We start from the raw sequence: 14,122 nt of genomic DNA, 5'->3' as shown, positions 1-14,122 counted from the left end.
GCAATCCTTTGCCTATCACAGCACATTACCATCAATTGTATCAGATAAGCAAGTCCATCAGGGTAACACCTGGGCTGGCAAGTTTTGAGGCAGTCCAGCAAGACACAGCTACTAGTTTGTGAGCTCCCTCATTCTGCACTGACACGGCGAGAGCTCCACCTACTGCACCCTCACACCTTAGTGGTACTTCCCACCACACAGACAGCATCCAGCATCTTCTACCTTCATGCTAACCTAACCTGTGAAACTCAATGAGAAAGGGATTCAAAATGCAACAGGTGGAAGTATGCTTGGCTTCCCCGAAGGGGTGCTTTTGCCCAGCACGGCTTATCACATTAGAGCTTGTTCACAAATAGATATGCCAATTATGTATAAAAGCCAGCAATGCTATGTTGTTCTACTGAGAACAGGAAAAAAAAACCCCACAAGTCCAGGCACGGTCCTGCTGGAAACACTGTGCTGCTCCAAATAACCTTTCAAAGGAAATACAAAGTTACAGGATTTACCTCTTGTGATCATTAGCTCCCTTCATTATCTAAAGCAGTCAAGTCTTGAATGTTTTTGAAAGGACAATTCCAGAAGAGAGAGCATAAAGAGAAGCTTTTGCCCCAATCCCCAGACATTTAACGAGAAAAGGTGAGAGCTACCACCAGTTGTCTACGTGAGGTATCCCTGGTTTCAATTCTTTTCTATGTGACAACACAGATTTACTAGCAGAATTGTAGCAGCTTCCATTTTCCGCAGAAGAAAAAGGAACAGGAAAGCAAATTTCTGTTTAAGACCAAATTTTGCAGATCTTAAATATACCACAATCCCAATGGTTTTAAAAAATAATTTCTGTTGTGTAAGGAGAACAAAGTCACCCCCACAATCTGGAATTCTGTAAAGGACTTTATAATGACAGAAATCAGTATATTAAGGTAAATTACCTTAAAACCACAATAAAAAAGGCAAGACTGATGTGGCAGTGTCAAAAAGATGCCACTGAAAAAGACGCTTCAAAATTATTAAATTATCCTGAATGTAAACTAACTTTAACCAAGCTGCTCAAAAACAGAATTAAAGCCTTTTGAGAATTCAGACCATTTAAAACAAATGTTTGGGCTTCAAGTTAAGTCAAAATATTTTACACTTAAAAAGAAAAGAAAAAGAAATCCTCCCAAGCCCCCGTAAGTCATGATACAAGTCAAGTTCAGGAACTTATGTATTTCCAGCAGTCTCATCTCTCTGGGACGTGCACTCACTTTTTACCAAAAGCTTTAACTAACTAGGAATCTGACAAAATTTCATCAGTTTCCAAGCAGTTGAGAAAGATTTAGACCAAGTCTGTGCAAGAGGTGGTGTGAGAGAAAACATGCTGGAAAATTTATTATCAGCAAAAATTACCAGCATGTACTCTTGCACTAGCATGACTGCATTTATACTAGAGGTTTTTTTCCTGTCTTAAAAAGATTATCAAAGCTACCTCCTCCTCTCAAAAAAAAAACCCCAAACCAAAAAACCCTCAAGCCCAAAACCTGGAACGGGTAGTGTTATGTTGACAAAGCTTCAGTGCTTGTCCTGGCTAAACAGTTGAATCTGAGACCCACAGCTAAACAACCTCCCTTCTTCCACTTTGAAAAACACAACAAGGCTGGTAAGTTGTGTATCTGATTTCTTCCCATAACATTCAACTCACACAAGGTCGCTTCCACCACGGTTTCACGCTGCCACAACTGCTGGTCAGCAATAAGAGAGACAGAAGGACTGGAAGTGCTGCATCATCTACCGGTTCCCAGAACGGGACCGCGGAGCACCTAAACCTGGCGTGTCCAGAAAGCCCTCGCAGCCTCAGGCGAGGTGGAAAAGGAGCAAAAGTGGGCAATTTCTGTGAAATGTAGGTAAAGCAGGCTGCCAGAGGCAGGAGAAGGGGCCGGCCTGCCTTTCAAGTCTGACAGGAACATGAATCGGCCGTTGCCCGGGACCTGCCAGGGAGGAGCCGGGGCGAAGACCCGCCTGCCAGCCAGGCTGCGCTGTCACCTCACGCAGCGGATTTCACTCCCGGTGTGCAGGAGGAGCCTCAGGGACACCTTCGCTCCGCCCGCCCGGCCCAAGAGCGGGAACCCAGCCAGGCTTTCAACCCTGCGGCAAACCCAGCGCCCCTCACCCTGGGACCGCCCGGGAACTGGGCCTGGGCCCCGGCCAGCAGCAGCAGGCCTCGCCGCCGCCTGGCGCTGCCACCCTGGGGCCTGAGGGACGAACCCAGCGGGCGGAGGGAAGGGCAGGACGCCAGGGATCCTGGGGGAACCAGCGGGACCCCCCCCACCATGGCGGGTCCCCCTCAGGGGAAGGCCTAGAGGCGAGGCGCCCCCCTCCCACGGTTTCCATAGAGACGCCCCCTCCCCCCGCCCCGCGCACCCATTGAGAGCGGGAGCAGGCTGAGCCGGGGCGGGGAGCGACCATGGGGGAGGGAAGGGGGAGAGGCCCGGCCAGGCTGTAACCCACCTGCCCTCGCCTGGCCGCGGAGGCGGGTGGCGAAGAAGAGGAGGACCGCGAGGAGCACAGCTGCGGCGGCGAGCAGCACCGCGTCCATCCTCCCTCATGGCCCCGCCCACATCAACCGTGGAGGGGGGGGAGGGGGCGGCACTTGGTACGTCCCATGGCAAAGGCCCCAGAGTGCGGGCTGCCCGGTGGCTGCCTGCAGCGGGCCGGCGCCGAGGCGGGCGCGGCGGGGCCGGGCCGGCGTGACGGCGGGCAGCCCGCGCGCGGCGAGGGGGCCTGGCGGAGAGGCGCGGCTCTGAGGGAGCGTTGCGGTCGGGGAGGGAGGCTGCGGGGCCCGGCTCGGCCCGGGCCGGTCGCTGGGGCTCCCGGGAAGGAAGTTGAAAGGAGGAATTAAAAACTGTGAGGCAAAGCTGCCCGTGAACGCGGCGCCGGTGGGCCTGTCCGTCGGGTACGGCTGCTGGGGGAACGGGGCGGCCGCTGCTGACGCGCTTCCCTCAGCAGCGTCGCGGGGTGAGCGCCTGTTGCGTGCAGCGGGTCCGCCCCGGGCAGGCGGCGCTGAGCATGCTGGCTGTCAGGGCGTCCCTGGCAATGAAGCTTAAGTTACACCTATGAGTAATCCATAACTTCTGCCTTTAAGTCAGTAGTATGGAGGCGTGGAATCAAGGTGAAGGTGCCTGGGTCAGCAGCACCTCAAGGAAGCTGAAGAAATGATGTCCTGGTATGGCCTGAACCAAAGCGAGTCTGGCTCTCACAAAATCGGAGAGGCTGACCCTGAAATGGCCCCAAACTATCTGTTTGATGTAAGCAGGCTTAATTTGGTAAAAATGTAGTAAAGCAAGCTGACCAAAGGAAGCTGATCTGTTTAAAAATCAGGTCTGCACCGATCTTTGCAGAGCCAGTGCAGGTGGGTGGGCTTTGGCTGTAGATGATAAGTTGCTTTAAGCTGATCTAATGCTGGTGTCCAGCCAAATGGAGCCACCTGTTGCTTCTCTTTTACTGGTAGCAATGTCCTGTGACCACACGATGGGCCACAGCAGGGAACTCTTTTTTTTTTTTTTTTTTTTCTTTTTTTCTGGATTTAGTTTTTAGCCAGATCAGAACATGTATCAGTACAAAGAGATACTGCAGGAATTTGTATCTAGGGGTGGAGAACAAAATTTTCTCCCTTTAGATGGTCACCCACTGTTAGATATGAAATCGTTTGTTGGGCTCTGCCCCAGTCCTATGAGTGAGGAGAAAAGTATTTTAATTTTTACTTATTTGACTTGCTTTGTGGCTGTAAAATTCTGACTGATCTAGCCCTTTTTTGCTTTGGAGATCCCTTTAGTGTGGCCTTTTAAAGCAGTCTTTGTTGTTGGGAGGGATTTTTTTGGGAAATGCTTTCACAATTGAAAATGGAAATTAGAGGCTATTGGACATATAGACATAATCAAAAGAACTGTTAGCTAATTAGTCATTACTGGGGACTGCACAGCTGCCTGTGTACATACTGTCGTGAGCTGGAGACAAATTCAGATCTGTCTGCCACAGAAACGGCTTTGCTAAGTCTTAACAGCGTAGAACCAGTGACACAGTGGGAAGTTCTCAAAAAGGAGCTGAACTACAGACTGGATGTTTTATTACAAAGTTTTATTTTAATATCAGTCTTTCAAGCCTCATTTTGGAAATCAATGACAATGCCCCTTTGTTCATGCTTTGCACAAACGGTATTGTCTGTGGTCTATTTCTGTCTTACCAGGTTAGTCTAATCACTGTGTGGTCAGAAAGGATGTGTCCTCAGGTAACTTTTGAAACACAAGGGAAATTGCACCTATAGACAATTAGATAAATTATGAACTTACGCTTTCCTGGTGGTTATCTTTAGGGTGTGCTTAAGACAATGATTATTTTATATCATGTGTAATGCTCAGGGTTGCTTGTAAAAATAAAAACGGAATGACAAATGTCTGGGTTTTTTCTTCCATGTCTTTGCTTGCAAATTTGACAAATGCTGACTCTTTAATGAGAGTTAAAAACAAAGTTTTTATTTATTTTATCTGTAGGATATTTCACTTCCTTAAAATCCATTCTGATTAGAGAACATACTAAACTTCCTAAGAAATATTACGTGCTCTAATGTTTGAATATTCTTCTATAGCCCTGTATCAAGTCCTGTAACACTGCTGAGAAGATAGTCTCACACAAGCCAAGCATGGGATACCACCCTGTGCTCTACCCTGCACTGAGTTCATGGCTGAAGGAGCAGGAAGCGGTGGGGTGTTCTCCCAAACCTGTGTGTTAAGCCATAGTCTCAGTGTAGTTCAGTCCAAGGCTCTCTGGGTGCACAAGTAGCCCTGTCCTGGAGCCACACATGGGTATACACCAAGCAAAGCTCAAAAGATGCATTTGGAAAGAAGCATTATTACAGTAATTTTACTTTTTTTTTTTTTTGTTTGCCTAATTTTGCTGTCATTTGTGCTTTGCTTGGTAGCAGTGGCTACAGCAGATGTGGAAGGAGTTGGTGGCTCCCAGATCCTGTTTTGTCATCATCCTGCTAATGACCTTGGTTTGCAGCCAACGCTTACTTGTGTGACTGATATGTATTTTATTTGCTTGCACGGTCCCTACAGCCTTTAATAAGGAGATAATGTTAATGAAGTGATGTCATCTGCTCCTTTCTGGACTGCAGAGGTAGCACATGAGTTTTTCCCTGTAGGTGTCACCATTGTGCCATGTAGAAACAGAGCTCAAGCTACAGATGAGTGGCAGTGCATCAGGTGTTCTGTTTGGTTAAGACACAGGGGTCTTCTTCAGAAACATTTTACATCCCTTGGGCTGTATTTCTCAGATGCCCTTTTGTATTTTTCCTGGTTTAGATCTGGAAAAGTCCCTCTGGTTTCTTTAATAACCATGTAGATTTCACATGATTTTGAGGTTGACTTCCTACCAAGGTGTCGTGGTTTAGGCCAAATCAGGTACTGGGGACCTGGGGGACCCCAGATGGGATCGACAGATGCTCCCCTCTACCTTTCTTCAAAGAGAGAGGCAGAGGAGTGAAAAAGAGACTTAGGAGTTTAGAAGGAACTAAACTAATTTAATGAAATATTAATAATAAAATAAAAAGAAATAATGAAACATATACAAAACCGTATCAACCTCCCAGGATGACAATCACGACACCGTCTGGCACTGCGGCAGTCCCAGGCTGGACTCAGTGACGGATGGGAACTGAATTCCGGATCTGCATTTAGGATCGGGATCACAGGCAGACGAACAGAATCCTCCTCAGACGTCGGCCATTGAAGGAAGAGAGCTGACCCTTTGATCCCGATGCTTTTATACTGAGCATGAAGCAGATGGGATGGAATACCCTGTTGGTCAGTCTTGGGTCACCTGTCCTGTCCGCTCCCTGCAGGTGGTACTCCACTATGCTTTTCCACTTCCGACCCTCCGACGGGACAAATAACAAAGTTGGTTGGCCTTGGCTGTTACAGCAATAAGTGTAAGCAGGAGCCTCTCTGCATACCATGCCTGGGCATCAGCTATAAACAATTGGTCTTATCACTCTGAGAGAGTGAACGCTGTCTGCAAAATATGCTGTTAATTTCAGTAGTTAGAGAGGCCCAGCTAAGAAGCAAAGTTACCGAACAAAATTGGTTCTGTTTTACCTCAAACCAGGACACAAGGCACAAGGAGAATGTATGTGAAGGCTGTGATGAGCAGTGAGTGTTACCTGAGTTAAAGGACCACCTCTTGGAGCATAACTCATGCCACTCCATCTAGCAAATATTGCACTGTGGTGGGATCATAGTAATCCAGAACTTGCAAACCTATGCAATTTCCTAAGCCAGCATGGGGGCAGTGCCTGAGCCTTGTGCAAGCAGTTTTGGGGGAAAATATGTGGCTTTTCAAATTATTCTTTACTTTGACAAAAGGCCAGATAGCACATTACTCCCTCAAATGCCTCATTGTATATAGGAATTTTATACGCACTTGCATGCGTGATTGTCACTTCTTTGTAATAGCAACGAGAATTAATCCAGTTGGCAGTGCAGTCCTGGAGTGTTTGATTCAGTAGGTGTACGGTGGCGTCATGTATTGATGTCCAGCAACGAGACTCTAAGTAGAGGCAATTCAGCTTCATCAGTGCTAATAAACTAAGTGCATCCAGGAACTAAATGTATCCTGTGGCCGACTGGCACAAAATGCCCTCTTCCAACCTTGTAAACTGTCTTGCCTTCCAGGAGAGGGTGACTGGATGCAAACTGCCTGCTGGGAGTTGTTCTTGGACTGTTCTGTGCGTTGAACTGTGCCTGGGAATTATCTAGGAAAATTCAAATTGGCACCCAAATTTATGCTGGGGAACTTTCTAACAGTTTTCTCACATGGATGATTACTTTCCAGTGCCTGGGCATGCCTGAATTTACAACGTGCATGTGACCTTCGTATAACAGAATGTATGTACAGGGAGAAATAATGCAAGCGCTACCTGCCTGCTCCCTCCCACTTGGATATCAACCGCGGGTATTCTTCCAAATACTCGTCTATAAATGTGTTAATGAATATGTGTTTCTGGATCCACTCTTCGGTACCTTCCGGGAAGCGCTCCGTGGATTGCAGGATCAGCCTCTGGGAGGTGTCCGAATCAGTGTGCCAGAGTTAAAGGGCTGCATATGTATTTTACAGTTGCAGGGCAATGACCTGGCAACCCTACATTTGGGATGAACTCCATCCAGCACCGGGGTGCACCATGTGGTCGCTCAGCACCTCCCCAAAGCCTCTAAAGAAGCTTGTGAGACCTGTCTTGGTCTGCTGAGACCTGGATGCTTTGTTCTCACTGCTCTACTTGGATTGCTTGTTTTAAGAGAAATAACATGGCTTATTGTTGCTTGAGATAACTTTTAAATTTACCTTAAACAGAGAAATTTCAATAAAAGTAGCAGGTATACTCAATCAGAACAGTCTTGGTTTTTAATAACAAAACTGCAAAATTAAAACATGCGCAAAAACAAGATGAATAAAAGACTGGAAAATTAGGTTCTGCTTGCATGGGTCTCTTGTTCTAGAGTTACTGAAGCTTTTAAGCGAAGGGGTCAGTTTGTCAGGGCTCTGCTCTGCAGCCCTGGATTTCTGTCTCCTGTGTGCTCCCAGGCTGCCGCTGAATGCAGGCAAAGCTTTGTGGTTCTACCTTGGTTAGGCTGTGAGAAAGCTAACAGAGCTTTGTTGGAAGTTATACGAGAAAGGCCCCGCTAGGTGGGATCTCATGGTTATCTCCCCTTATTTTCCTTTTCGTTATGGAGTCCAGGTGATCACAGTCATGGGCTATACTGTCATTTGCAAAAGAGGTACCAAAAACTTGGTTCTCACTCTGTGGCAGTTTCCATTCGTTTCTGTCTTCCTGCTTTAGAGTCCACAACACGTCAAAAGGTGCTGGAAGGTTTGAAGCTGTTGCAAGATTTGTCCCGCTGTGTTGTGTTTCATGGCAGTTTGTTTCTGCTCTGAAGATTTGAGTGTCTGGTCTCGTCCAGCCACAGCCTCTTCTGGGGCAGGTATTACTGGCTGAGTGATACAGGGAGTGAGGCTCGGTGATCAGGTAAAGGCTCTTTCTCCCTAAAAGCTGGGGGAAGAATTGAAACAAATAACGCCAGTAAAAATATAAATCTAAAAGAAATCCACGGATTTCCCTGAGCAGGTCTTCAAAAATATTTGGAGATGGAGACTGCTGTGCTAATGGGGGATTAAAGAAAAACGTAGTGGTGAAGTGAAATCCCTAAGACTGAAATTCAGATGCTTTCCTCTCGTGTAGCCACAGAGGTGGGGATTTACCTTTTTGGTATGACTCAGCCCTGCGCGGTGGAGCCCAGCAGACGGGGCGCTGGCTTAAGCTGGAAGAGCAGCGTGGGTGAGAAGTGATTCTCAAAAATTTCCTGGTGTGCACTGAAGCAAAACCAAAACCTTTCAAAGGCTCTTAGGTGAACAGAGAAACCATGCAGGGTGTGTGGTTCTGGATGTCCTTGATTTCAAGCAGGGGCTCTCCCTGGTTAATGCCCTGACCGCCTGGTTTGGACCATGTGCCTGTGACTGCATCTGTGCATGTGGATGTCTTTCCAGCAATTCATCTGCATTGTTTTCTTCATCTCTTTTGGCTACAAATTATACCAGATGGCTCCTAACCAACGTTTCTTGGGAATGGACACATTCCCAGAAAAGACCTGTTCTGCTAGACCTGCGTTTTCTGCTGGAAATCATCCTTGACTAACTCCGCGTAGCTCATCTGAGCTTAGTCCCAGTCCCAGGTTACTTTTCTGTGCCTGGCTTTTTGTAGCTGAAAAATCAGAGATAAAAATACTGGCCTTCTACACAGTGGCAACCATTATATAAATAGCAGTGGTGTTAATGTTCAGTAGTTGCTATCGGTCTGGGTATCTTTCTCATGCAGTGCAGCTCCGACTGCAGAGCTCACTCCTCCCCACTCTGGCCAGCCAAGCTGTTTGTCTAGAGCCTTAATGAGCTTCCTGTATCTTTTCAAAATGTAAATTGTAACCAATTTAGAAGTCATTAGTTAAGAAGTCTGTCACAGCAGCTCCAGTTTAATTTCACCTGTCCCTTCCCTTGTTTCCATTAAACACATTTAATTAAAATGGGCTATCTCCTTCTCAGGGCAGTTGTCTCCATTTGAAATAAATGTCCTGAGAAGTCCGTGACTCAGCTGACAACATGCAAGTAGTGACCAAGACCTGGATGATCAGACTTTCCAGCACAAATTAATGAAGAACTGTTCTTCTCTCTCCGCATATCCACCAGCATTAATGGAAAAGAAAACCAGAGATGTCAAAATGCAATTTGTTTTGCTGCACATGGGCAGGTAGAGAAAACAGGGATGCAGGTGCTGTAACACAGTGGTACCTCTCTCGGGTTGTTCCCAGTGACCGATGGGGATTTGCAACTGTAGGGCAATTGTTGCTTGAGGTGAGGCTTTAGCTGCAAAAATCCATGTTTCCAGCCAAGTTATTTCAAGCAAGTGCGCTTAGCTGGATTACAAATTCCATTTAATGTGAATGCTGCTCACCATTTAACATGTTGGTTTTGGCATGAGCAGGTTGAGTCATAGCCTGCACGTCTCTTTCTGGATGCAACACAGAAGAAAGCATTTTGACTTTGTCTTGGCTAGAGGCTAAATTGTGGTTCTTCCAGATGTTGTCTCTGGTGCAAAGCTTCCCTTCCTCTAAAGGTTTCTTCCTGCCATTCTTAGCATCCCTTCACCTGTGCCTTCCTTCTGTGCTCGTGAGCCAGGGAACCGATCCTAGCTTCTAATAACCTTTTTATGACCAAAAGACGTGTCTGTGGAACAACAGCATTAAAAAATACTGGTGTAACCCAAGAGCGGACTGTTTATCTGCCTGAGTTCATCTCCCTTTCAGACTTCTTCAGTGAGGCTGAACAAGCCCAGGTCCTCTTGCTCCCTACCCTAGTGATGCCAAACTTCTCTGCACTTCTTCATGTGTCTGTCTTTCTGTCTTGAATATGAACGACTTGGCCAGATGAGGTCTTGCCTTGCGTGTAGCACCATGTGAATGTCCCAATGAACATGGTCAGGAGGCTGGAGCACATGACATAAGAGGAGAGGCTGAGGGAGCTGGCTTGGGGTAGGCTGGAGAAGGGAAGGCTGAGTAAGATCTAATCACTCTTTTCAGCTATGTAATTAAGATTATAGAGAAGGGGGCGCTTGACTCCTCTCAAAGGTGTGCGATGAAAGGACGAGAGGCAATGGGTGTAAGCTGCAGTAAGGGAAATTCAATGGGATGCAAGGAACAATGTTTTCACTGTGAGGATGGTGAAAGCCCAGAGAAGTGGGAGCGTTGCTTTTCTTTGAGGTATTCAACACTCAGCTGGACAAGGTACCTTCCAGCCTAAATTTTAATGGAATTCTGCAAATGACTGTGAAATAAAACAGAGGGGACTGCATGTACAAGAAGAGATCAGTTTGAAAGCAGTATGTGTGGTCTCCTTATCTGGCTTTGAAATAACAGTACTCCATTTCAGCAGCTCCTTGCCGATGGCTGGCCAAGAGCTAAGGCAGCTGCATCACTGACATGGAATATTTGCTTTTCTACTTGAACTGCATGGAGTTCACAGATACCTCTGAGAGCAGTAAGGCTACTTTCATCTCCTGGAGCTAATCCAAATAGATTATGTTGCTGGAGGAAGTTAGAGGAGAGCAGGAGAAGACAGAGTATTTTTATTTAAAAATAAATTAAAAAAAACCCACCTTAAAATCAAAGCACTTAGTAGGGGTCCAGCAGGATCGTGAGTTAGTGGTCTTTGCTGGTACTGCATTCATGTCCTGTGTTACGTGTTTCGACTGAATTGCCTTCTCTCTCCAACAAGTGGTGCTCCTAGCTAGTGTTAATTGGACAGTGTAGAAAATGGAACAGAGTGGTTGTCTCTGTTGTACCTAATCTGTGGAAAAACGGAGGAACATCGTATTATGAGGACTGTCAGGCTGGATTAGGCTCAAGGCACACGTAAGCTAGTACCCTGCTTTCTTCGATGGCCAACATGGTAGGTTTCCAGGGGCCATTTTAAAAGCCGTACAGAAGGCTTCAGGGGAAGAATGAATTCTTTTTTCCCCCTTTCCCCAAAATATTGCCCTGTCTGCCTTCCTTGCAGGGTCAATTTTCAAAAATCAGGGCAATTTCTAAGAGTCTCTAGAAGGCTGTGATTTGCTGATGGTGGTGTAGACCCACAGTGGGTTGTAGGGGCGAGTGGTTGGGGTTGACACAGCGCCCTGGACCACAGGGGACAGCCAGGGGAAGGCAGCTTGCATCCCCCGGGTAGGTGGGAAGAGGACAGGACTGATACGTGGCCTTTGCCGGGGGCTACCAGGAGGCTTTTGCTGCCTCTGTTAATCTTATATGTGCAGTGTGTGTTGAATCATGAAAGCCTGGAACCCCTAAAAAAGAAGAACAGGGAAACCCAGACAACATTTTTCCCTCAAAAGCAGTAAGAAAAGCACTTTTGCAGGGATCACTTTCTGCAGGGACCTATCTCCGACAGAGGTCAGGATGCTCAGAAATTATCTTTGCTCTTGGTTGCAGAACTTAAAGGAAAAGAAGCTAAACTGGATCCTCTGGAGAGAGATGCAAAACCAGTAACCCCGTAAGTGAGATTCACTGGATTTCATCTGCCAGTTGCAACCAAATTGTAAGGGAAAAAGCAGTGTAGAGGCTAGGTAGCTCCTGGGCTAGGTGTCTGCATAGCCCATCCCTTGTTGAGCATCTGTTAAAATGCCCCAGGCACTTAGCAGCCTCTCTGGATTGCAGGCAGGTCGTTACCCTGGAGGTATATACCCCCAAATGGCAAAAGATGCCTACATACAAATATTTAGCAGTCTTGTGTGGACAAGACAGACAAGAGACCCCCCAAAGCCCCAGTAGCTGCTTTGCAGGTATTGCCACTTTAAAAGGGGAGCACAAATGCAGGAGGAGGTTTTTAGGCAGCACTAGAAAGGAAGGGAAGCACCTTTCAGTATGTCAGCTAACATTTAATTATGCATAAGCACATCAGTCAAATCCAAATAATAATGGAAACAATTTTTTTTTTTTTTAAAGACAGAATGGCACACGACAGAATGGCACACAAGAAGTTTTCCTTCTTTTATTCCCAGACACCTGTCTTGGGGCTAGGAGGGAAAGGTACATAAGTGTTTGGAGTTACATTTTCCTTTATTTTCACAGCTGCATTATACACGGAATGATCTGACACAAGAAAATGTACCCTGGCATTGTGACTTCATGATTTCTGTTTTGTTGAGAATTAAATGTTTGGTGCTGGAAGCCATAAACTTCTAAAGCATAGCACCATTTGTCTGGTCATATTTTCATCTTCATAAAATCATGAATTCTGAAAACATAATCTTGCAGTAATTTTTCCTAGAACCTAACAGTTCTGCTGCTGCCCACATTAGTGCAATGCCTGGGCTTTCAGATGGCTTTTTGTTACCTGTTTTCTCTCTCAATGAGCTATTGTGGAAATGGAAATGCTTGCCTGCCAATGATGATACTGAAGAATGCCTACTTTCACTGTTATAGTTTTCAAAAGTAACAAGTCCTTAGGGACTATATATACTTGATCTCTTGTTTATTATGGGCTGTTGCTGGCTGGCAATGATGAGAGTATTTCCATTTGCTTTCATCTGGCTGAAGGTAAATGTTTACCTGCTGCTGCACTTTCTCTGGGATATTTTCTGTGACACGTCTGAGGCAAATCCATTGTTTGATGTCTACTGGATTTTTTTTCTGATTAGTTCCCTCATCTGGTTGATGATACCCCACAATGTTATCAACAGGTGCAAGAAGATTGATGGGAACCCCCTGAATTTTAAGCATGATCCAAGAGGTGTTTCCAGAAAGGTGGCAGGGGTTTATTTTAAACACCTGAAGAAATCCCTCATAGCAGACATGCATTTCTGTCTGGAAAGTTGGACAACCCACGAAAGATTTTGGTACGTTACATCTCCACGCTCTGGACAACGGTAGGCTTCTCACATCTCAGGCACCAGCAAGCTTCAGGGAGGTATCGTCTGACTTTCTTGTAACCAAACACAATGACATAGGAACTGGATGAGTAACAGATGCAGGACAGCACTCTATAGAGACCTCTGGAATGCTGTTCTCAAAATTGTGCTTAAGGAGTCCTGAAACAAGAGTAACGCAGGTGATGTTGTTGAAGAGCCAGCAGACAACATAAATGGAAAGCAGTGAGAGCAAGACCTTGGTTGCCTGAGCCACGTGCTTGTTCCAAGTCCTCCCTGTGGTGGAGGCAGCACTTATCTTTCTCCTTTGCCTCCAGAGGTCATTGATGAATCCATTCAGGACTATCACAAGGATGATGAAGATGAGATCCAAGCTGACAGAGGCACAGGTGGTGAACTTCATGATGAAACTCCCTGGAGAACCTAAGCAAGTGCTGGTAGCCAGACATATGATGGTTTCATTACTTACCCTCTCTGCTGTTGCGTTGTACTGAAGGTAGGACAATTGGAAGATGATGCTGAAGATCCAGCATCCAGCAAGGATGGTGTTCACATACTGCCCCTGGTGCCTGTAGAAGAACTTGGACAGCAATGGTTAGGTCTGTGGATCTTTATCAGATGGAGGAAACTTAGATTCTCCACTGACCAGATGCTGATCAGCCTCAGGATGTGATATGTGTAGAGAAGGATGTGGCACCCTGTCTCGCCAAAAACACTGGAGCCGGCAAAGGAGATGACTGCTGGGACCTCTTCATAGCAACAGAGTAAGAGGTTCACCAGGGCCATGTTGACAATGATCCTGTCTAAGGGCTGAAGGATTTTGTGCCAGATGGCATTACTGATAAAGGCAAAGAGAACGATGAATTTGCCTACCGTGCCGGTAAATGCCAAGAAAGAAATGAAGATGGAAATAGGGTTACATACCATAACTGATGCCTGAAGAGGGGCTCCCATAGACTTTCCCAGCTTCTTTCCTAACTTCTTCCTCCTTGCCTTGGCTGGTTGAACCTACCTACCACATCTGCCTCTGGTTCTGTACCATGTCTCGGTGGTGGAAGCATTGCTATCGCCTCTCTCCATGGGGCTGTTCCCAGCTCCCCAACAAGGTTTGTGGGCTACTGCTCCACT

General features: G+C 46.4%; 2 protein-coding genes across 2 annotated transcripts in view; both read right to left on the bottom strand.

The window, feature by feature from the left end:
* Nucleotides 1–2,596, bottom strand: part of DDRGK1 (DDRGK domain containing 1) — a 39,644-nt gene extending 37,048 nt beyond the window's left edge. The window contains exon 1 of the mRNA XM_082482699.1: nt 2,485–2,596. Coding sequence (XP_082338825.1) covers nt 2,485–2,572 — 88 coding nt within the window. The 5' untranslated portion in view covers nt 2,573–2,596. The remainder of the gene's footprint in view (nt 1–2,484) is intronic.
* A 10,373-nt stretch (nt 2,597–12,969) lies between these two features.
* LOC309671786 (uncharacterized protein) lies at nt 12,970–13,921 on the bottom strand (the record flags this gene model as incomplete). Its single annotated transcript, XM_082483082.1, is given in 3 exon segments — nt 12,970–13,124; nt 13,127–13,585; nt 13,588–13,921. Coding segments are annotated over 3 exon segments (948 nt in total).
* Between the last annotated feature and the right edge of the window lie 201 nt (nt 13,922–14,122).

This window comes from Vanellus vanellus, assembly GCF_965231255.1.
Source record: "Vanellus vanellus genome assembly, chromosome: 4".
Taxonomy (NCBI): Eukaryota; Metazoa; Chordata; class Aves; order Charadriiformes; family Charadriidae; genus Vanellus; species Vanellus vanellus.
This window is presented reverse-complemented; position numbering and strand designations above follow the sequence as displayed.